At 44.8% G+C, this 22834-nt stretch overlaps 1 protein-coding gene across 1 annotated transcript in view; it reads left to right on the forward strand.

Annotated features, from left to right (window-relative positions):
• The window catches only part of dlgap2b (DLG associated protein 2b), an 86722-nt gene that overhangs the window by 56630 nt on the left and 7258 nt on the right, over window positions 1–22834 (forward strand). Inside the window, exons 6-8 of the mRNA XM_036985298.2 lie at window positions 14468–14524; window positions 17262–17635; window positions 21739–21824. Coding sequence (XP_036841193.2) covers window positions 14468–14524; window positions 17262–17635; window positions 21739–21824 — 517 coding nt within the window. The remainder of the gene's footprint in view (window positions 1–14467; window positions 14525–17261; window positions 17636–21738; window positions 21825–22834) is intronic.

The following is a 22834-nucleotide window of genomic DNA, read 5'->3' on the forward strand; positions in this document are numbered from 1 at the left end:
GAAATAAAGGTCAGAACGTGACAGATATATACAGGGGGTACCGGTACCGAGTCGATGTGCGAGGGTACAGGTTAGTCGAGGTAATTTGTACATGTACGTAGGGGTAAAGTGACTATGCATACATAATAAACAGCGAGTAGCAGCAGTGTAAAAACAAAGGGGGGGAGGGTGTCAATGTAAATAGTCCAGATGGCCATTTGATTCATTGTTCAGCAGTCTTATGGCTTGGGGGTAGAAGCTGTTAAGCAGCCTTTTGGACCAAGACTTGGCGCTCCGGTACCACTTGCCGTGCGATAGCAGAGAGAACAGTCTATGACTTAGGTGACTGAAGTCTTTGACTATTTTGGGGGGTTTTGGGCCTTCCTATTAAATCGCCTAGTATATGGGTCATGGATGGCAGGAAGCTTGGTCCCAGTGATGTACTGGGCTGTACTCACTACCCTCTGTAGTGCCTTACGGTCGGTTGTTGAGCAGTTGCATACCAGGCGGTGATGCAACCGGTCAAGACCGTGGTGCAGCTGTATAACTTTTTGAGGATCTGGGCAACCATGCCAAATCTTTTCAGTCTCCTGAGGGGGGAAAGGTGTTGTCGTGCCCTCTTCACAACTTTCTTGGTGTGTTTGGACCATGATAGTTTGTTGGTGATGTGGACACCAAGGAACTTGGCTCATGTTGAGCTGTAGTCAATGAACAGCAGTCTCACGTAGGTGTTCCTTTTGTCCAGGTGGAAAAGGGCAGTGTGGAGTGCGATTGAGATTGTGTCATCTGTGGATCTGTGGCGGTATGCGAATTGGAGTGGGTCTAGGTTTTCCCGGATGATGGTGTTGATGTGAGCCATGATCAGCCTTTCAAATCACTTCATGGATACTGGCGTAAGTGCTACGGGGTGGTAGTCATTTAGGCAGGTTATCTTCGCTTTCATCGGCACATGGGACTATGGTGGTCTGCTTGAAACATGTACGTTTTACAGACTCGGTCAGGGAGAGGTTTAAAATGTCAGTGAAGACACTTGCTAGTTGGTCCGCGCATGCCCTGAGTACACGTCCTGGTAATCCTTCTGACCCCTGGCCTTATGAATGTTGACCTGTTTAAAGGTCTTGCTCACATCAGCTCCGGAGAGAGTGATCCCACAGTCGTCCCGAACAGCTGGTGCTCTCATGCATGCTTCTGTGTTGCTTGCCTCGAAGCGAGCATTAAAGGCATTTAGCCAGTCTGTTAGGCTGGGTTTCCCTTTTTAGTTCATAATAGTTTGCAAGCCCTGACACATCCGACGAGCTTCAGAGCCGGTATAGTAGGATTCAATCTTAGTCCTGTATTGACGCTTTGTCTGTTTGATGGTTCGTCTTAAGGCATAGCAGGATTTCTAATAAGCATCCGGATTTGTGTCCCGATTCTTGGAAGCGGCAGCTCTAGCCTGTAGCTCGGTGCAGATGTTGCCTGTAATCCATGGCTTCTGGTTGGGATATGTACGTACTGTCACTGTGGGGACGACATCGTTGATACATTTATTGATGAAGCCGGTGATTGAGGTGGTATACTCCTCAATGTCATTGGATGAATCGCGGGAATATAATCCAGTCTGTGCTAGCAAAACAGTCCTGTAGTGTGTAATCCACGTCATCTGAACACTTCCCTATTGAGCGAGTCACTGGTACTTCCTGCTTTAGTTTTTGCTTGTAAGCAGGAATCAGGAGGATAGAATTATTGTCATTCGTGTGAAGATAGAATTATGAATTATTTGCCAAATGGAGGGCTTGGGAGAGCTTTGTATGCGTCTCTGTGAGTTTTTTTAAACTCTGGTTGCACATGTGACATGCTGGTAGAAATTAGGGAAAATCAGACTTAAGTTTGCCTGCATTAAAGTCCCCGACCACTAGGAGCCCCGCTTCTGGATGATAATTTTCTTGTTTGCTCATGGCCTTATACAGCTAGTTGATTGAGGTCTTGGTGCCAGCATCGGTTTGTGGTGGTAAACGGGCGGCTACGAAAAATATTGATAACTTTATTGGTAGATAGTGTGGTCAACAGCTTATCTTGAGGTACCTCAGGCGAGCAGTACCTCAAGACTTCCTTAATATTAGACATCGTGTACCAGCTGTTATTGACAAATGGACACACACCACCACCCCTCGTCTTACCGGAAGTAGCAGTTCTGTCCTGCTGATGCACGGAAAACCCAGCCAACTGTATATTATCTGTGTCATCGTTCAGCCACGACTCGGTGAAACATAAGATATTACAGTTTTGATAGTCTCGAACGGAGCTTATCTATTTTGTTCTCCAGTTATTGCACGTTGACCAATAGAACGGATGGTAGAGGCGGGTTACCCACCGCCGACGAATTCTCACAAGGCTCCCCGATCTCCGCCCCCTGTACCTCCATCTTTTCTTCACACGAATGATGGGGATTTGGGCCTAGTCTCAGAGAAACAGTATATCCTTCGTGTTGGACTCATTAAAGAAACAATCTTTGTTCAGTTCGAGGTAGGTAATTGCTTTTCTGATATCCAGAAGCTTTTTTCAGTCACAAGAGACGGAAGCAGCAACATTATTTACAAAATAAGTTACGGACAATGCGGAAAAACACACAAAAAAATAGCACAGTTGGTTAGTGTTGACACAAATACTATTTTCTTTTACTTAAATATTTTTTCTATTACATGGTGCCTGCATGGTACCTTTTATAAGATACAAAACATAAACTATCATTGCATTTGAGTTGTCTTACACATCGTTTTCACATTCAAAACATACTTGAGATGTGCATGTAACCCAGAAAAAGTCCCTACATTTTTTATTATAGTTTTCATACAATAGCCACACATTTTGCTTTCATTTGTTTGTTATTTAAGCATGTCCTTAATTGTTTATTGTACCTTTTATTATTATTATTACTGCTACTACTACCACTATTGGTACCAATCGAGTTTGACTTTGCATTAGAATTAACATTAGCATTGTTAGCTTTCTTATTAACATCATAGTATTGGCATTTGTGTTTTACCTGAATCTCTTCTTGATTCAATCAATATTTATTTCAGTTTGCCTAAATGTTTTTATTTTATTGAATGAAAAGTGTCTTCGTAAGTAAGTAGCCGGAACGACTCGTAGGCGCAAGAGCCTATATCCTGTTTCTTTAGCACGAGGCAGCTTATGTACAAGTACACTCCCCGGACAGGGCGCTAGTCTATCGCAAGGCAATTTTATGAAAAGCAAGTAATCAAATCCTCATGAGATGCTGATCCGCAGCAAGGCAAACAAGTGACAAATCTTTGTTGCCACCAGATAGGATTAAACACAGTACTACATATCCCTTACAAGTATGCCTACACCATTCCTGGTCTTTTTTTAGGTGTACACCAAGGTCATTATAGTCATCTAAAACTGAAACTAAAACTAAAAAAGAATCATAATAAATAAATCATTTAAGAAACCCGTTTGAAAAATGAAAACTATAATGAAACTATTGTCTTTGTTTCCAAAACTAAATAAAATAAAGAGCATCATAAATTATGTTCAGTTTGAGTGTTTTCCCTTAACATTGGGCAAAAATCTAATGAGGTTTTGAAGCTTTTTTCAAAAGTACTTTCAAGCTTCCAGGATATTGTGATGTTTCAAACAGGCCTAACTCATGCATCACTGTCACTAGCTACAGTATCTAGTCTCTAGTCTAGACAGACAGGTTACCTCGCACAATGTAACAATGTTCCAGCCAATGAGGGAGGGATGTATGCATGCATACATATATTTTTTTTTTAAACCTTTATTTAACTAGGCAATAGAGACTGCAACATTGTAACTGTCCCATTATGGCGTCTATAACCTCGTCCCCAAACACGAATTGCTGGCGCATAGAGCCTGTTAACAGTGTGGGACTGTTAGGGACTAGGGCTGTTATGGTGACTGTATCACCGCCGCACCGGCGGTCACGAGTCATGAAAGCAGTCAAATTCCAAGTGCATAGATGACATGTATTTTTCCCCCTGCCCCTGTTTTGAGACAGGTGCATGATAATAGTCCATAATAAATCAAAACAAATTTCACACAAAAATTACTTAGTATATGTAAAGACAAGATGAAATCAACAACAGTCTGATGGGTGACTATATTATCCTATCACTTGTGAATGTTATATTATCCCTTGTGAATGATGCCCATTTTTTTCAAATCATAGTCACACACCTCATGTAGCCTAGCCCATAGGCCTATATGTTTGGATAAGGTTTGTATCACAACTAAAGTGGCCAAATAACTTCTTAAAATGAATCACATGAATATTCTTTACAATGGGTGTAGAGCCTAACTGGCATACAGTGCATTCGGAAAGTTTTCAGACCTCTTGACTTTTTTCCACATTTTGTTGCACTACAGCCTTATTCTAAAACGGATGAAATAAATGTTTTTCCTCATCAATTTACACACAATACCTCATAATGTACCTTATTTACATATGTATTTAGACCCTTTGCTATGAGACTCGAAATTGAGCTCAGGTGCATCCTGTTTCCATTGACCATATTTGAGATGTTTACAACATGATCGTAGTCCACCTGTGGTAAATTCTATTGATTGGACATGATTTGGAAAGGCACACACCTGTCTATATAAGGTCCCAAAGTTGACAGTGCATGTCAGAGCAAAAACCAAACCATGAGGTCAAAGGAATTGTCCGTAGAGCTCTGAGACAGGATTGTGTCGAGGCGCAGATCTGGGGAAGGGTACCAAAAAATGTCTGCAGTATTGAAGGTCCCCAAGAACACAGTGGCCTCCATTATTCTTAAATAGAAGCCACTAAGACTCTTCCTAGAGCTGGCCGCCCGGCCAAACTGGGCAATCAGGGGAGAAAGGCCTTGTGCAGGGAGGTGACCAAGTGTTACGGTGCGTGAATGAGGACCCAAAAGCGAATTAACGTAATCAGAGCTTCTTTAATGACAAAACATAGGTAGGCTCAGATGGACCGGCAGATTCCGACAGGACAGGACAAGGTTGCAGCAAACATGACGATAGTCTGGTTCAGGCATGAATAACACAAACAAGAATCCGACAAAGACAGGAGCAAAAACAGAGAGAGATATAGAGGACTAATCAGAGGGAAAAAGGGAACAGGTGGGAAAAGGGGTGACGAGGTAGTTAGGAGGAGACAAGGAACAGCTGGGGGAAAGAGGGGGAGAAAAGGTAACCTAATAACGACCAGCAGAGGGAGACAGGGTGAAGGGAAAGGACAGAAACAAGACACAACATGACAATACATGACAGTACCCCCCCACTCACCGAGCGCCTCCTGGCGCACTCGAGGAGGAAACCTGGCGGCAACGGAGGAAATCCTCGATCAGCGCACGGTCCAGCACGTCCCGAGAGGGAACCCAACTCCTCTCCTCAGGACCGTACCCCTCCCAATCTACTAGGTACTGATGACCACGGCCCCGAGGACGCATGTCCAAAATCCTACGGACCCTGTAGATGGGTGCGCCCTCGACAAGGATGGGGGGGGGGGGGGGGGGGGGGGAAGACGAGCGGGGGCGCGAAGAACGGGCTTGATACAGGAGACATGGAAGACCGGGTGGACGCGACGAAGATATCGCGGAAGAAGAAGTCGAACTGCGACAGGATTAATGATCTGAGAAATACGGAACGGACCAATGAACCGCGGGGTCAACTTGCGAGAAGCGGTCTTAAGGGGAAGGTTCTGAGTGGAGAGCCAAACTCTCTGACCGCGACAATATCTAGGACTCTTAGTTCTACGCTTATTAGCAGCTCTCACAGTCTGCGCCCTATAACGGCAAAGTGCAGACCTGACCCTCTTCCAGGTGCGCTCGCAACGTTGGACAAAAGCCTGAGCGGAGGGGACGCTGGACTCGGCGAACTGAGATGAGAACAGCGGAGGCTGGTACCCGAGGCTACTCTGAAAAGGAGATAGCCCGGTCGCAGACGAAGGAAGCGAGTTGTGGGCGTATTCTGCCCAGGGGAGCTGTTCTGACCAAGACGCAGGGTTGCGAAAAGAAAGACTGCGTAAGATGCGACCAATAGTCTGATTGGCCCGTTCTGCTTGACCGTTAGACTGGGGGTGAAAGCCGGAAGAGAGACTGACGGAAGCCCCAATCAAACGGCAAAACTCCCTCCAAAATTGAGACGTGAATTGCGGACCTCTGTCCGAAACGACGTCTGACGGAAGGCCATGAATTCTGAAAACATTCTCGATGATGATTTGTGCCGTCTCTTTAGCAGAAGGAAGCTTAGCAAGGGGAATAAAATGAGCCGCCTTAGAGAACCTGTCGACAACCGTAAGAATAACAGTCTTCCCCGCTGACGAAGGCAGTCCGGTGACAAAATCTAAGGCGATGTGAGACCACGGTCGAGAGGGAATGGGAAGCGGCCTGAGACGGCCGGCAGGAGGGGAGTTACCGGACTTAGTCTGCGCGCAGACCGAACAAGCAGCCACGAAGCGACGCGTGTCATGCTCCCGGGTGGGCCACCAAAAACGCTGGCGAATGGAAGCAAGCGTACCCCGAACGCCAGGGTGACCGGCTAACTTGGCAGAGTGAGCCCACTGAAGAACGGCCAGACGAGTAGGAACGGGAACGAAAAGAAGGTTCCTAGGACAAGCGCGCGGCGACGGAGTTTGAGTGAGTGCTTGCTTTACCTGCCTCTCAATTCCCCAGACAGTCAACCCGACAACACGCCCCTCAGGGAGAATCCCCTCGGGGTCAGTGGAGGCTACTGAAGAACTGAAGAGACGAGATAAAGCATCAGGCTTGGTGTTCTTAGAGCCCGGACGATAAGAAATCACGAACTCGAAACGAGCGAAAAACAGCGCCCAGCGCGCCTGACGCGCATTAAGTCGTTTGGCAGAACGGATGTACTCAAGGTTCCTATGGTCAGTCCAAACGACAAAAGGAACGGTCGCCCCCTCCAACCACTGTCGCCATTCGCCTAGGGCTAAGCGGATGGCGAGCAGTTCGCGGTTTCCCACATCATAGTTACGTTCCGACGGCGACAGGCGATGAGAAAAATACGCGCATGGGTGGACCTTGTCGTCAGAGAGGGAGCGCTGAGAAAGAATGGCTCCCACGCCCACCTCTGACGCGTCAACCTCGACAACGAACTGTCTAGTGACGTCAGGTGTAACAAGGATAGGTGCGGATGTAAAACGATTCTTGAGGAGATCAAAAGCTCCCTGGGCGGAAACGGACCACTTAAAGCACGTCTTGACAGAAGTAAGGGCTGTGAGAGGAGCTGCCACCTGACCGAAATTATGGATGAAACGACGATAGAAGTTCGCGAAGCCGAGAAAGCGCTGCAGCTCGACGCGTGACTTAGGGACGGGCCAATCAATGACAGCTTGGACCTTAGCGGGATCCATCTTAATGCCTTCAGCGGAAATAACAGAACCGAGAAATGTGACGGAGGAGGCATGAAAAGAGCACTTCTCAGCCTTCACAAAAAGACAATTCTCTAAAAGGCGCTGGAGGACACGTCGAACGTGCTGAACATGAATCTGGAGTGACGGTGAAAAAATCAGGATATCGTCAAGGTAAACGAAAACAAAGATGTTCAGCATGTCTCTCAGGACATCATTGACTAATGCCTGAAAGACAGCTGGAGCGTTAGCGAGGCCGAAAGGAAGAACCCGGTATTCAAAGTGCCCTAACGGAGTGTTAAACGCCGTCTTCCACTCGTCCCCCTCCCTGATGCGCACGAGATGGTAAGCGTTACGAAGGTCCAACTTAGTGAAAAACCTGGCTCCCTGCAGGATCTCGAAGGCTGAAGACATAAGAGGAAGCGGATAACGATTCTTCACTGTTATGTCATTCAGCCCTCGATAATCTATGCAGGGGCGCAGGGACCCGTCCTTCTTCTTAACAAAAAAAAACCCCGCTCCGGCGGGAGAGGAGGAGGGAACTATGGTACCGGCGGCAAGAGCTACAGACAAATAATCTTCGAGAGCCTTACGTTCGGGAGCCGACAGAGAGTATAGTCTACCCCGGGGGGGAGTGGTTCCCGGAAGGAGATCAATACTACAATCATACGACCGGTGTGGAGGAAGAGAGGTGGCCCTGGACCGACTGAACACCGTGCGCAGATCGTGATATTCCTCCGGCACCCCTGTCAAATCACCAGGCTCCTCCTGTGAAGAAGAGACAGAGGAAACAGGAGGGATAGCAGACATTAAACATTTCACATGACAAGAGACGTTCCAGGAGAGGATAGAATTACTAGACCAATTAATGGAAGGATTATGACAAACTAGCCAGGGATGGCCCAAAACAACAGGTGTAAAAGGTGAACGAAAAATTAAAAAAGAAATGGTTTCGCTATGATTACCAGAAACAGTGAGGGTTAAAGGTAGCGTCTCACGCTGAATCCTGGGGAGAGGACTACCATCCAGGGCGAACAAGGCCGTGGACTCCCTTAACTGTCTGAGAGGAATGTCATGTTCCCGAGCCCAGGTCTCGTCCATAAAACAGCCCTCCGCCCCAGAGTCTATTAAGGCACTGCAGGAAGCTGACGAACCGGTCCAGCGTAGATGGACCGACAAGGTAGTGCAGGATCTTGAAGGAGAGACAGGAGTAGTAGCGCTCACCAGTAGCCCTCCGCTTACTGATGAGCTCTGGCTTTTACTGGACATGAAGTGACAAAATGACCAGCAGAACCGCAATAGAGACAGAGGCGGTTGGTGATTCTCCGTTCCCTCTCCTTAGTCGAGATGCGGATACCTCCCAGCTGCATAGGCTCAGCACCCGAGCCGGCAGAGGAAGATGGTAGTGATGCGGAGAGGGGGGCAACGGAGAACGCGAGCTCCTTTCCACGAGCTCGGTGACGAAGATCAACCCGTCGCTCAATGCGAATAGCGAGTTCAATCAAGGAATCCACGCTGGAAGGAACCTCCCGGGAGAGAATCTCATCCTTTACCTCTGCGCGGAGACCCTCCAGAAAACGAGCGAGCAAAGCCGGCTCGTTCCAGCCACTGGAGGCAGCAAGAGTGCGAAACTCAATAGAGTAGTCTGTTATGGATCGATTACCTTGACATAGGGAAGACAGGGCCCTGGAAGCCTCCTCCCCAAAAACAGATCGATCAAAAACCCGTATCATCTCCTCCTTAAAGTCCTGATACTGGTTAGTACACTCAGCCCTTGCCTCCCAGATTGCCGTGCCCCACTCACGAGCCCGTCCAGTAAGGAGAGATATGACGTAGGCGACACGAGCAGTGCTCCTGGAGTAAGTGTTGGGCTGGAGAGAAAACACAATATCACACTGGGTGAGGAACGAGCGGCATTCAGTGGGCTCCCCAGAGTAACACGGCGGGTTATTGATTCTGGGCTCCGGAGATTCGAAAGCCCTGGAAGTGGCCGGTGGATCGAGGCGGAGATGGTGAACCTGTTCTGTGAGGTTGGAGACCTGGGTGGCCAGGGTCTCAACGGCATGTCGAGCAGCAGACAATTCCTGCTTGTGTCTGCCTAGCATCGCTCCCTGGATCTCGACGGCTGAGTGGAGAGGATCCGAAGTCGCTGGGTCCATTCTTGGTCGGATTCTTCTGTTACGGTGCGTGAATGAGGACCCAAAAGCGAATTAACGTAATCAGAGCTTCTTTAATGACAAAACATAGGTAGGCTCAGATGGACCGGCAGATTCCGACAGGACAGGACAAGGTTGCAGCAAACATGACGATAGTCTGGTTCAGGCATGAATAACACAAACAAGAATCCGACAAAGACAGGAGCAAAAACAGAGAGAGATATAGAGGACTAATCAGAGGGAAAAAGGGAACAGGTGGGAAAAGGGGTGACGAGGTAGTTAGGAGGAGACAAGGAACAGCTGGGGGAAAGAGGGGGAGAAAAGGTAACCTAATAACGACCAGCAGAGGGAGACAGGGTGAAGGGAAAGGACAGAAACAAGACACAACATGACAATACATGACACCAAGAACCAGATGGTCACTCTGACAGAGCTCCAGAGTTCCTCTGTGGAGATGGGAGAACCTTCCAGAAGGACAACCATCTGTGCAGCACTCCTCCAATCAGGCCTTTATGGTAGAGTGGCCAGACGTAAGCCAATCCTCAGTAACAGGCACATGACAGCCCGCTTGCAGTTTGCCGAAAGGCACGTAAAGAAGTCTCAGACCATGAGAAACAAGATTCTCTGGTCTGATGAAATGAATGCAAAGTGTCATGTCTGCAGGAAACCTGGCACTATCCCTACGGTGAAGCATGGAGGTGGCATAATCATGCTGTGTGGATGTTTTTCAGTGGCAGGGACTGGGAGACTAGTCAGGATCAAGGGAAATATGAATAGGAGCAAAGTACAGAGAAATCCTTGATGATAATCTGCTCTCAAAACCTGCTCATAGGACCTCATGCTGAATGTCCTTGAGTGGCCCAGCCAGAGCCTAGACTTGAACCCGATCGAACATCTCTGGAGAGACGTGAAAATAGCTGTGCAGCGACGCTCCCCACCCAACTTGACAGAGCTTGAGAGGATCTGCAGAGAAGAATGGGAGAAACTCCCCAAATACAGGGGTGCCAAGCTTGTAGCGTCATACCCAAGAAGACTCGAGGCTGTAATCTCTGCCAGCGGTACTTCAACAAAGTACTGATTAAAGGGTCTGAATACTTATGTAAATGTGATATTTCAGTTTTTATATTTAATACATGTGCAAACATTTCAAAAAACCTGTTTTTGCTTTGTCGTTAAGGGGTAGTGTGTGTAAATTGATGAATATTTTTTAAATGTATTATTATTTTAGAATAAGGCTTACAAAATGTTACAAAATGTGGAAAAAGCTCAGTGGTCTGAATACTTTCCCGAATCCACTATACACATCTTTATTGAACACCTTATCCGGTGATGTCACAACCTGTTATTCTTGTTGCCCTAGGGTAAACATCCCAGCCGGACACAAAAAAGTAGCTAGCTAGTGAGATGGAGAACACAGAGTTTATTTTTAATGAGGACATTTTGCAAGTGGCTAGTTCTATCTATCTTCACTAAAAGCACTGCAAAGGTTTTGCTTGTAAACTTTGGTTTAAAATCGTAACGTTCTGAGAAAGAGTTTGATATTTCAGGATTGGCCCGCATACCCAAACTCGTGATTTGTTGGGAGAGTTGTCTGTCTGAATTTTCCAAAATTCCAAAATGAGAATCCAACATCCCCCCCCCCCCCCCCCCCCCCCCCAGAACTATTGCTGTTGCTCTATTGTAGGTTTGGAATTTCCAAGACTACTAGCTATCACTAGCTAACGGGGAAAAATAGAACCTACAACACATACTTGGCTACTAGCCTCCCATGCATTAGCTTCCTAACACTAAAACTGAAACTAAATCATATATATCAAACTAAAACTGAATAAAAACAAATAAATCAAGTTGGAAAACTAACCAAAACGTAACTGAATAAAAAAATCATAGAAATAAAAACTAATATAGAAATAATAACCTTGGTGTACATTCATTACAGATTGGAAAATGTGTTTTCATTTCAACACTTTATAACGTCTGCAAATCGAACTAGCTACTGTGTGAACATTGTTGTAAACCTGAAGCTTTGTTGGTGATGCAAAGCAAATTATCACTTTTGCCTGCATCTTTATACTGTTCTTAAACATTGTTTTTGAATTTGCATTAACTTTACACTGCTACTGACTGCTACCTAGGACTTGATAGAACAGAAGATATGAATCTACAAGTGACACAGCGCAGTACTACAGTGCAGAAGCAAAGATTAGGGAGGTTTTCTCAAGTACATTGTACAATGTTGAAACACTTATCCAGCCCATTGATTTGTAAAGGTTTGTTGTTATTTACCATACATGAATGGTTAGTCCACTTTGCATCCATGGGGGCATCACCACTGTATGTATATATGTATGTGACTATGGAAAACACGGTTGTTTTTCTTCATTCAACTGAAAGAGGACCCAAATCACCAGATCTTTGGCTCAGAAAACCGACAGTAGTGGAGTCAGCTGGACCATAACGGACTGTTGTCATCCTCGAACCTGTCCTCTATCGAGTGTGTCCTCTATCCAACCATCTATCCATCTTTCCCTCCGTCCATTCATTAATCCACTCCATTCACTTTGGCAAAGCACCTATCATATGCAGTACAATTAGCATACAGTCTAATATACACTCTTAGAAAAAAGGGTTCCAAATGGGTTTTTCGGCTGTCTCCATAAGAAAACCTTTTTTTGGTTCCAGGTAGCTCTTTTGGGTTCCATGTAGAACCCTATGTGGAAAGGATTCTATGTTCTCCTATGGAGAACCCTTTAGGTTCAAGATAGGTTATTTTTTTATGAGTGTAACAATAGTTGAATTTCTGTAGTATTCATTTGACACTTTTTGTAAGAAAAGCAATGCTTTACTGCTCTTTTGGCCTTTTTTTTGTGAAGGTTAGGAACAAATGACATGTATTGTATTGTGTATGTAGGTCTGTGCAGTGTTTTATTATTCACCATTTCTCTCATCTGAATTGGTCCCATTAATTCAGCATGATGAATACCCATAGCCCACTGCTCGTGCTCGAGCTGCTGCCCCCCATGCTCATGTTGCTTGTCAGTCATCCCATAACATTACACCAGAACCATCCTGACCTTAGAAAGATAACCTTCCCTCCAGCCTTACTGCCAATGGCTCGAATGGAGGGAGGTGAATGGACCACCAGGAAACTAACAAAAAGGTCTGAGAGTTCCTCTGGACAGAGAAAAGGAGTCAAAGGCAGACTGACCAATCAGAATATGCTAGACTGAACAAATACAAGATATTGTATAAGAAATACTTTTCATTAAGTTGCCTTTATACCATGTAGCTAATCTGTAACTATTTACTAGAGTGTCATTTCACTTTGCACTGGTACACTAACTATAGACACGCCTGTAGACAATGACTTAATTGAATCTCTAATTAATTGCAACGGTGTAGTTAAAGCTAGCTACTGTAATTACACATAGAAATTGAAATCGATCAACATTTTATCCTTGCCACTTGATGTTATGTAATAAGGAGTCAACGGTCATGGGAAATGAAGAACACAATTTCCCCCACAAGAAAATGGTAGATTTACTGTAAATGTTTCATGACCTTTTGGTTAAAGAAATGAGATACTTGTTTTTATGAATTCACGCCCTCATTACGAAGATTAAAATGATGAACATTTCCCCCCAAAATGTAAACCTTTCAGCTAAGTTAATATGAGGCGCTGTTCAGTAGGCATCACAGCATGTGTTGCCCATGTTGTGGTAGCTGCCCCTGGGAGTATGAGACTGACTGACTGACCGACCGACGGATAGATTAATAGACAGATAGAGAAATGAGATCCTTTTGTTGCGACTTCCAGGCTACCTTTCTGTGGTGTAAATGAGCTACTCGGTCTCTGTCCTCGCAGGCCCGCTTTGTCTAATTTGCTCTATCGCCTTGCGGTCTGATCCTCATGGCCCCCTCTAGATCGAAACACAACTGCAACTTCTTGACAGATCTCGTTCCAATTCAATTTCATGTTAATGTGGTGTTTGCCTGGTGGACTAGTTAGTTGAATGTTTGATTTATATGTCTGTCTTCATTCTCTTTATTTGTCCTCCCTCTAACATATTCTTCCGTTGTTTAGTCAACTCCATTTGTAATCGTCATTGTAAGTTGTTGTTTTTGTACACATCTATTTAGTCCCTCTCTTCTTTTATATTTTATTTTATTTATTTTGAGTTTATTTGTATATTTACTCATGTATTTATTTGTATCTGATTTGATTTATTTCATTTAAAAAAAATTTAACCTTTATTTAACCAGGCAAGTCGGTTAAGAACAAATTCTTATTTACAATGACAGCCTACCAGGGAACAGTGGGTTAGCTGCCTTGTTCAGGGGCAGAACAACATATTTTTTACCTTGTCAGCTCAGGGATTCGATCCAGCAACCTTTCGGCGACTGGCCCAATGCTCAAACCACTTGGCTACCTGCCGCCCCTGATTATGTTAATTAGCCTGCCTCATCTCTTGTGTTTACTTTCTCATGTTTGCCTATTTGTCTATGTGGTGCGCATCAGGGCATAGTTTTATGTACTACAAGATTATTAGATGATACCGCATGTTTTCTCTCCGCTGTGTAATCATGACTGTTCAGCACAGTCTAAAACCTGTGGTTCCACCAGTCATAACTGAAAACCATCTCTGACACTGCTGTGTGAATGTGCTTGTTGTGGATGGGAACACAGCAAACGTTGAAAACTGTGTGGACCATCCCAGCACTGTAATGTCCACGTCTTTGTTCGTCGTTGATTGACCAAATATCACGATCAATTAGAAGAAATGTATGTGTATATCATGTGAAATGTGTCTGCGACTCTCGCTTGACTGTGATCCTGATACCAGTGTTGGCCTGAGGCATGGTAGGTACTGTTATAGTCAGATGAACTATATGTGGAGGAGTCTCTCCTGTCCCTCCATTTCCCCTACTAACTTGTGTTGCCTACTATTTTCAGGTATCCAGTTTCGCCTCCCTTCTTCCTGCAGTGTGGACCGAGCCAATCCACCTCCAGGTAAAAAAGAAGTCCTCATCACCTTTACCCACTTTGCAAAACCGGCAGTCTTTGAATTAAGGGTGACCTGAGGAACCCTGGAGTTTCTCAAGGAACCATTGCAGTCAATAGGTTCATATTGACACCTTTTGGTTAATTGAGAGTTCTTGGAGGAATCTTTTAATGATTCAGTGTAGCAAAGAGTTCCCGGAGGGACCTTTTTGCTGGTGCGTGCTGAACACTTAGAATTTATGGTAAATCTGTAGATAGTCTGTAGAGCAGACTATCAGTGACATTTATCAGTCTACTAACCCTAGCTCTAACCCTAACCTTAAATCTTATCCTAGCACAAAACTTAACCCTAACCCTCATTCTAAACCTAACCCTAACCTTAAACCTTATCCTAGCACAAAACTTAACCCTAACCCTCATTCTAAACCTAACCCTAACTGTAACCTTAGTAATCAGCTGTTTATCAACAGATAGTTTGTTGATAGTATGACCATCTGTAGAGCATCTCACGGGTGACCAAATAAATCTTCACGCCACGCCAATAAGCAACCACTCCAATCTTCTGAGAGGCCCTTCCCATCACTAAAAAGGTTCCAGTTTGAACCTTTACACAGGGGTTCCTCGATTAACCTTTTTAGAGGGGTTCCTCAAGGAACCTTTTTGAACCAACAGTGGCAATCTTTTGAACCCCAAAAGGTTCTTCAAGGCTCCTTTACTTAGAGTGCAGTGTAAGGAGAGGCCTTTGACAGACACATCTCCTTTCAAGGAGCTCTCTAACCCAGACTCTTTGACTGACCCCAGCTACTCCATCTACAGCCTTTCCCACCGGCTGTTGGCTATAACACACCACCCGAATATAGAGAGAGACTCACACAGCTCCTGTCTGTCAAGCTGCAGTGCAAGGTCGCCAGGCACACAGGGTTTGTCTGTCTGCTTTCTGTAGGGAGGCAATATGGCGTCTCTTGCTGGATACAATTGTTGTGCTTTTTCAAAGAGGCTGTTGCCTACAGAGTATTCAAATCCACTCAGTTTGAATAGGAGGCTGTTTATTAAAAAAGTCTTGAGTTTCACACTCCTTGAATGGCTTTGAAGCTGCACACCATTAAAGCTCAGGGATAGAAATGTAAAGTTGAACGCTGTCTATGACTGCGTCACCCATCCTACTCAATTTGGTATCCACCGACAACAAGATGGAATAAATCCATCTAAAGTGAGAGTATGTGCAGAGTTGTACCACATCTAATGACTAATTAGATCCATCAAATGATGTGCTTGTTAAAATTGTGAATGGATTAAGTTCAAGTTATCCCTGATTTTATACGAGTAGTATAATTATGTCAAAGATGTGTCAATCAGCTGCCGGCAATGTGCGTGTGTGTGTGTGCATATGTGTGACCTTAAAAGGACTAGGGAGGTTTTTTCAATATTTTTCTGAATGGGTGAATGTTTCAGTGGGTGGATGAACACATGAACAAATGAATGCCTGAATAAATATACCTGAGGACTATTGAGTTCCCCAGTTACACAACCTATTTGTGAGGAAGTCTATTTTTGACACGGCAATGAATCACAGCCTTTTTTTCTCCCTCAATGACTCATCCAACAGTTTCATAAAATAGTGGTTTCGAAATTCTGTATGTCAATGTCACAGTCCAAAAGGGCCATCAGCATGCTGCAGTCTTTTTGTAACTGGTGTGTTTAATGATGCATGCAGTATCTGGGACTCCAGTACAAGAACTCCCATGAGCTGTTCCTTTTATCCTGTTAACTGTCATTATTTGTAGTACTGTATTCTGGATGTGCTGAAAATGTGCTGTTATTAACAGAGAGGTTTGGAACTCTCTTTCCTATTGGTCTATTAACTAATTTAACGCATGGTGGTGTCACCATGGAAAGCCAAAACAGGCAGAAATGTCAGGCAGGCTGTTCAAACAGGTTTTACACTAAAAGAGTATTATCATAATTTTCACAACTTCATAGTATTATTCCAACCTCATCGCGTGGAAATATATATAAAACACAGGATTTTGTTATGTTTTACTTCATTAGGCTTTTAATATATTTCTTCATGACTAAATTAGCCTGGTTATAATTCATAAGGAATCTGGTAGAAACACCTTCTCACCTTTTGTCTAACATAGCTTGTTAGATATAACTATGTTTTTTTTAAACAATTATATGAGGCTATCAGAATTAGAAGTTCATATCAAGCAACTGCATTTAATATCATTGAAGCAATGGTACTCTACCTGTTTGAGCCCAGCCTCTGAAGTAGGCATACTGTAGCTCCTTGCTGCTAGCCCTTTTCTGCTGTGAGGTCCATCTGGATTAAGATCACATTCTCATTTGCACTTGAAAGAAGGGTTGCTACCCATAATCCTCCACTGCACAGAAGGAGCTATAGCCTGTAAACACTGGGCTTATTAACCAGAAAGAAGCATCAGTGTCGAGTGTTCATCTCTGTGGCAGTAAAAATAAAAATAAAAATATTTTTTAAAATCCTCTCAAAGAGTTTCCCCTTTCTTCTGTTCTGTGTCCCCAGTGTCCTTGTGATGCATTTAACATAATCCCCTCATCACTCCGCCATTCGCTTTCATCACTCACTGTAGTAGCATACGTACTCAGGTGCACTGGGCCGCCTTGCTGTGAGAACTCTCGCCCCATCTTTCACTATTATATTATCGTCCTCCATTCTCTCCCCTTCAGAACCTCTGCTTTACAATAACTCCTCTTCCTCTCCCTCCAGCGGTGACACACACGCCTAGCTATAAGGCAAAGACGCCCCCGCCGGTGCCACCTCGCGCCACCTCCAAGCCCCTCATCTCGGTGACAGCCCAGAGCAGCACAGATTCCACCCAGGATGCCTACCACGAGGGAAGGCACCCGCGGGGGAGTATCCTGTGGGCGCCGGACGGTCTGGGCGGCTCGGGTCGAAACCTCTACAACTCCACCGACAGCCTGGACAGTGCCAAGGCGGTGACGTTGGCCATGGAGACGGCGGCGGGCAAGCGGCACGCCTCCATGGGCAGCCACAGCTCTGTGCAGACGTGTGACAAGGCGGTGCTCGTGTCCAAGGCTGAGGAATACCTCAAAACACCACGCTCTTCCATAGGGATTCAGGCAAGACAAGTTCATTCATACACACATATGCTCATACACACACACATTATGCTTAGATACACACACAGGACGTGAATCCTTTCTCACAACAGCACATTGTGCCTGCAGTGATGCGCACTAACACACCGCTAGTCACTGTCTCCACTCCCCATGACAGCTGATGTTAGACAAAGACACACGCAAACATACGCGCACACATGCACATCATTAAAAACCGTTCACACAGAGAAGTATATCATATATTATAACAACAATGTCGCTCTTGCTGCGGGTGATTCCCTGATCCACCTCTACGCAGACGACACCATTCTGTATACATCTGGTGTTAACTAACTTCCAAACGAACTTCAATGCCATACAGCACTCCTTCTGTGGCCTTCAAATGCTCTTAAATACTATTAAAACCAAATGCATGCTTTTCAAACGTTCGCTGCCCGCACCCACCCGCCCGACTAGCATCACTACTCTGACTTAGAATGTGTGGACAACTACAAATACCTAGGTGTCTAGCTAGACTGTAAATTCTCCTTCCAGACTCATAATAAACATCTCCAATCCAAAATTAAATCTAGAATCGGCTTCCTATTTTGCAGCAACGCCTCCTTCACTCACGCAGACAAACATACCCTCGTAAAATTGACTATCCTACCTATCCTCGACTTCGGCGATGTCATTTACAAAATAGCTTCCAATACTCTACTCAGCAAACTGGATGCAGTCTATCACAGTGCCATGTCACCAAAGCCCCTTATACCACCCACCACTGCGACCTGTATGCTCTAGTCGTCTGGCCCTCGCTACATATTCGTCGCCAGACCCACTGGCTCCAGGTCATCTATAAGTATATGCTAGGTAAAGCTCCGCCTTATCTCAGCTCACTGGTCACGATAACAACACCCACCCGTAGCACGCGCTCCCGCAGGTACAGTGAGGGGGGAAAGTATTTAATCCCCTGCTGATTTTGTACGTTTGCCCACTGACAAAGAAATGATCAGTCTATAATTTTAATGGTAGGTTTATTTGAACAGTGAGAGACACGATAACAACAAAAGAATCCAGAGAAACGCATGTCAAAAATGTTATAAAATGAGGGAAATAAGTATTTGACCCCCTCTCAATCAGAAAGATTTCTGGCTCCCAGGTGTCTTTTATACAGGTAACGAGTTGAGATTAGGAGCACACTCTTAAAGGGAGAGCTCCTAATCTCAGCTTCTTGTCTGTATAAAGACACCTGTCCACAGAAGCAATCAATCAATGAGATTCCAAACTTTCCACCAATGGCCAAGACCAAAGAGCTCTCCAAGGATGTCAGGGACAAGATTGTAGACCTACACAAGGCTGGAATGGGCTACAAGACCATCACCAAGCAGCTTGGTGAGAAGGTGACAACAGTTGGTGCAATTATTCGCAAATGGAAGAAGCACAAAAGAACTGTCAATCTCCCTCGGCCTGGGGCTCCACGCAAGATCTCACCTCGTGGAGTTGCAATGATCATGAGAACGGTGAGGAATCAGCCCAGAACTACGCGGGAGGATCTTGTCAATGATCTCAAGGCATCTGGGACCATAGTCACCAAGAAAACAATTGGTAACACACTACGCCGTGAAGGACTGAAATCCTGCAGCGTCGGCAAGGTCCCCCTGCTCAAGAAAGCACATATACATGCCCGTCTGAAGTTTGCCAATGAACATCTGAATGATTCAGAGGACAACTGGGTGAAAGTGTTGTGGTCAGATGAGACCAAAATGGAGCTCTTTGGCATCAACTCAACTCGCCGTGTTTGGAGGAGTAGGAATGCTGCCTATGACCCCAAGAACACCATCCCCACTGTCAAACATGGAGGTGGAAACATTATGCTTTGGGGGTGTTTTTCTGCTAAGGGGGCAGGACAACTTCACCGCATCAAAGGGACGATGGACTGGGCCATGTACCATCAAATCTTGGGTGAGGACCTCCTTCCCTCAGCCAGGGCATTGAAAATTGGTCGTGGATAGGTATTCCAGCATGACAATGACCCAAAACACACGGCCAAGGCAACAAAGGAGTGGCTCAGGAAGAAGCACATTAAGGTCCTGGAGTGGTCTAGCCAGTCTCCAGACCTTAAACCCATAGAAAATCTGTGGAGGGAGCTGAAGGTTCGAGTTGTGAAACGTCAGCCTCGAAACCCTAATGACTTGGAGAAGATCTGCAAAGAGGAGTTGGACAAAATCCCTCCTGGGATGTTTGCAAACCTGGTGGCCAACTTCAAGAAACGTCTGACCTCTGTGATTGCCAACAAGGGTTTTGCCACCAAGTACTAAGTCATTTTTTGCAGAGGGGTCAAATACTTATTTCCCTCATTAAAATGCAAATCAATTTATAAAATTTTTGACATGCGTTTTTCTGGATTTGTTTGTTGTTATTCTGTCTCTCACTGTTCAAAATAACCTACCATTAAAATTATAGACTGATCATTTCTTTGTCAGTGGGCAAACGTACAAAATCAGCAGGGGATCAAATACTTTTTTTCCCTCACTGTATATCTCACTGGTCGTTCCCAAAGCCAACACCTCCTTTGGCCGCCTTTCCTTCCAGTTCTCTGCTGCCAATGACTGGAACTAATTTCAAAAATCGCTGAAGCTGGAGACTTATATTTCCCTCACTAACTTTAAACATCAGCTATCTGAGCAGCTTACCGATCGCTGCAGCTGTACATAGACCCTCTGTAAATAGCCCACCCAGTCTACCTACCTCATCCCCATATTGTTTTTATTTACTTTTCTGCTCTTTTGCACACCAGTATTTCTACTTGCACATCATCATCTGCTCATCTATCACTCCAGTGTTAATTTGCTAAACTGTAATTACTTTGCTACTATGGCCTATTTATTGCCTTACCACCTCACGCCATTTGAACACACCGTATATAGACTTTCTTTTTTTTTCCATTGTGTTATTGACTGTACGCTTGTTTATTCCATGTGTAACTCTGTGTTGTCGTTTGTGTCGCACTGCTTTGCTTCATCTTGGCCAGGTCGCAGTTGTAAATGAGAACTTGTTCTCAACTAGCGTACCTGGTTAAATAAAGGTGAAATAAAAAATTAATACAAAAAAAAGTAGCAATCTCACACTGACCCAATGGGACCCTGACCAATAAGGATTAATGACCACACAGCTCTACAGCCACTGGCCAGCCCAGAGAGCCCAGGCAGCACTCAGCTCAATATAACACACACACACACACACACATATATCACCTCATGATGACTAATAGAGTAGAATAACATTAGACGAAAATGTTGATGATGATTGTTTATCGGTGTAATTCAATTTGATCGCGTTATCTATTTTACACTGGCAACAAATCAAACTAATGAAAGAAATGGAATTACATTTTACTAATGACTCAAAGTATTTTCTGGACGCCCTGCTGCGGCGGCTTGTGAACATGTTTTACACATTCTCATGGCCTCTGACTTGATATGAAACACGTTATATAGCATTAATGTGACCGTTTAAACCGCTCATTTCCCTTTCATGCCAAGATTCTCTCTTTTGCGATGATGCAGTTTCTCAAGGGGTGGTTGATAGAAACCGATGTATCGTCACCATCGTCTTCGTCAACCTCATCATCAATATCAGCAGAATAACCTGCAGTTCAGCACCATATTAATACAGGTCATCGCATCTGGTGTGAATAGTTATGTACTATGAAGTACTCATTGACATTATATTCCATACTCAACTTTTTCTACGTCATTATTTTTAAGCACTGGGACTGTACTGTTGAAATGTGTGTGTGTGCGTGTGTGTGTGTGTGTGTGTGTGTGTGTGTGTGTGTGTGTGTGTGTGTAAAGTGAGCCATGCGTTGGGGATATAGAGAGGGACCGGCCCATAAACGCCTTCACTCTCAGGGAGACAATCCTTTGCTCAGGATATAGGGGTCTCGGGACAAACACCGGCCTCTCTCTGTATATATATAGTATAGATCACTATAGTTTACTAAGCACCCTCATTGATGTTCAGTTAGTGTAGTAGTAAAGTAGTTCACCCATGATACTGTAATAAAGACGTTACTGACATTGACGTGTGTTATTGTTTATGATCAAATTGGTATTTACCAGGTGGAGACGGCGACAGACTCCGAGTCGGAGAGCAAAGGGCTTCCTCAGTACCATTCTGTGGGCACCCAGGTGGAGGATGACAAAGGGTACGCATGCAGGAAATGGAAACAGAAAATACAACCGTTGCAGTTTGCCCTCTGACCTTTTACAGCAGCAGTTGATAATCTCCCTCTGGGTCCTGATTGCACTAAATCAATATTTATCGATATTGTGAAACTTATATTGCACATGTTCTGTTGAATTAATAGTTTTTTTGTATACAGCGCCTTTGGAAAGTTTTCAGACCCCTTGACTTTTTCCAAATTTTGTTACATTACAGCCTTATTCTAAAATGTATTACATTGTTTTTTCCCCTCATCAACCTACACACAATATCCCATAATGACAAAGCAAAAACAAGTTTTTAGACATTTTTGCTAATTTATAATAAATAAATCAAAACTGAAATATGATGTTTACTTAAGTATTCAGACCCTTTACTCAGTACTTTGTTGAAGCACCTTTGGCAGCAACTACAGCCTCGAGTCTCCTTGGGTATTACGCTACAAGCTTGGCACACCTGTATTTGGGGAGTTTCTCCCATTTTTATCTGCAGATCCTCTCAAGCTCTGTCAGGTTGGATGGGGAGCGTCGCGGCACAGCTATTTTCAAGTATCTCCAGAGATGTTTGACCGGGTTCAAGTCCAGGCTCTGGCTGGGCCACTCAAGGACATTCAGAGACTTGTCTTGGCTGTGTGCTTCGGGTCACTGTACTGTTGGAAGGTGAACCTTCAGCCCAGTCTGAGGTCCTGAGCTCTCTGGAGCAGGTTTTCATCGAGGATCTCCCTGTACTTTGCTCCGTTCATCTTTGCCTCAATACTGACTAGTCTCCCAGTCCCTACCGCTGAAAAACATCCCCACAGCATGATGCTGTCCATGATGGTGCCAGGTTTCTTCCAGACGTGACCCTTGGCATTCAGGCCTTAGAGTCTTTAGTTTCATCTTTTGGAAAACTGCAAGCGGGCTGTCATGTGCCTTTTACTGAGGAGTGGCTTCCACTCTACCATAAAGGCCTGACTGGTATAGTGCTGCACAGATAGTTGTCCTTCTGGAAGGT

The sequence above is a fragment of the Oncorhynchus mykiss genome, chromosome 8 (assembly GCF_057628025.1).
Source record: "Oncorhynchus mykiss isolate SJ-2025 chromosome 8, ASM5762802v1, whole genome shotgun sequence".
Lineage (NCBI taxonomy): Eukaryota > Metazoa > Chordata > Actinopteri > Salmoniformes > Salmonidae > Oncorhynchus > Oncorhynchus mykiss.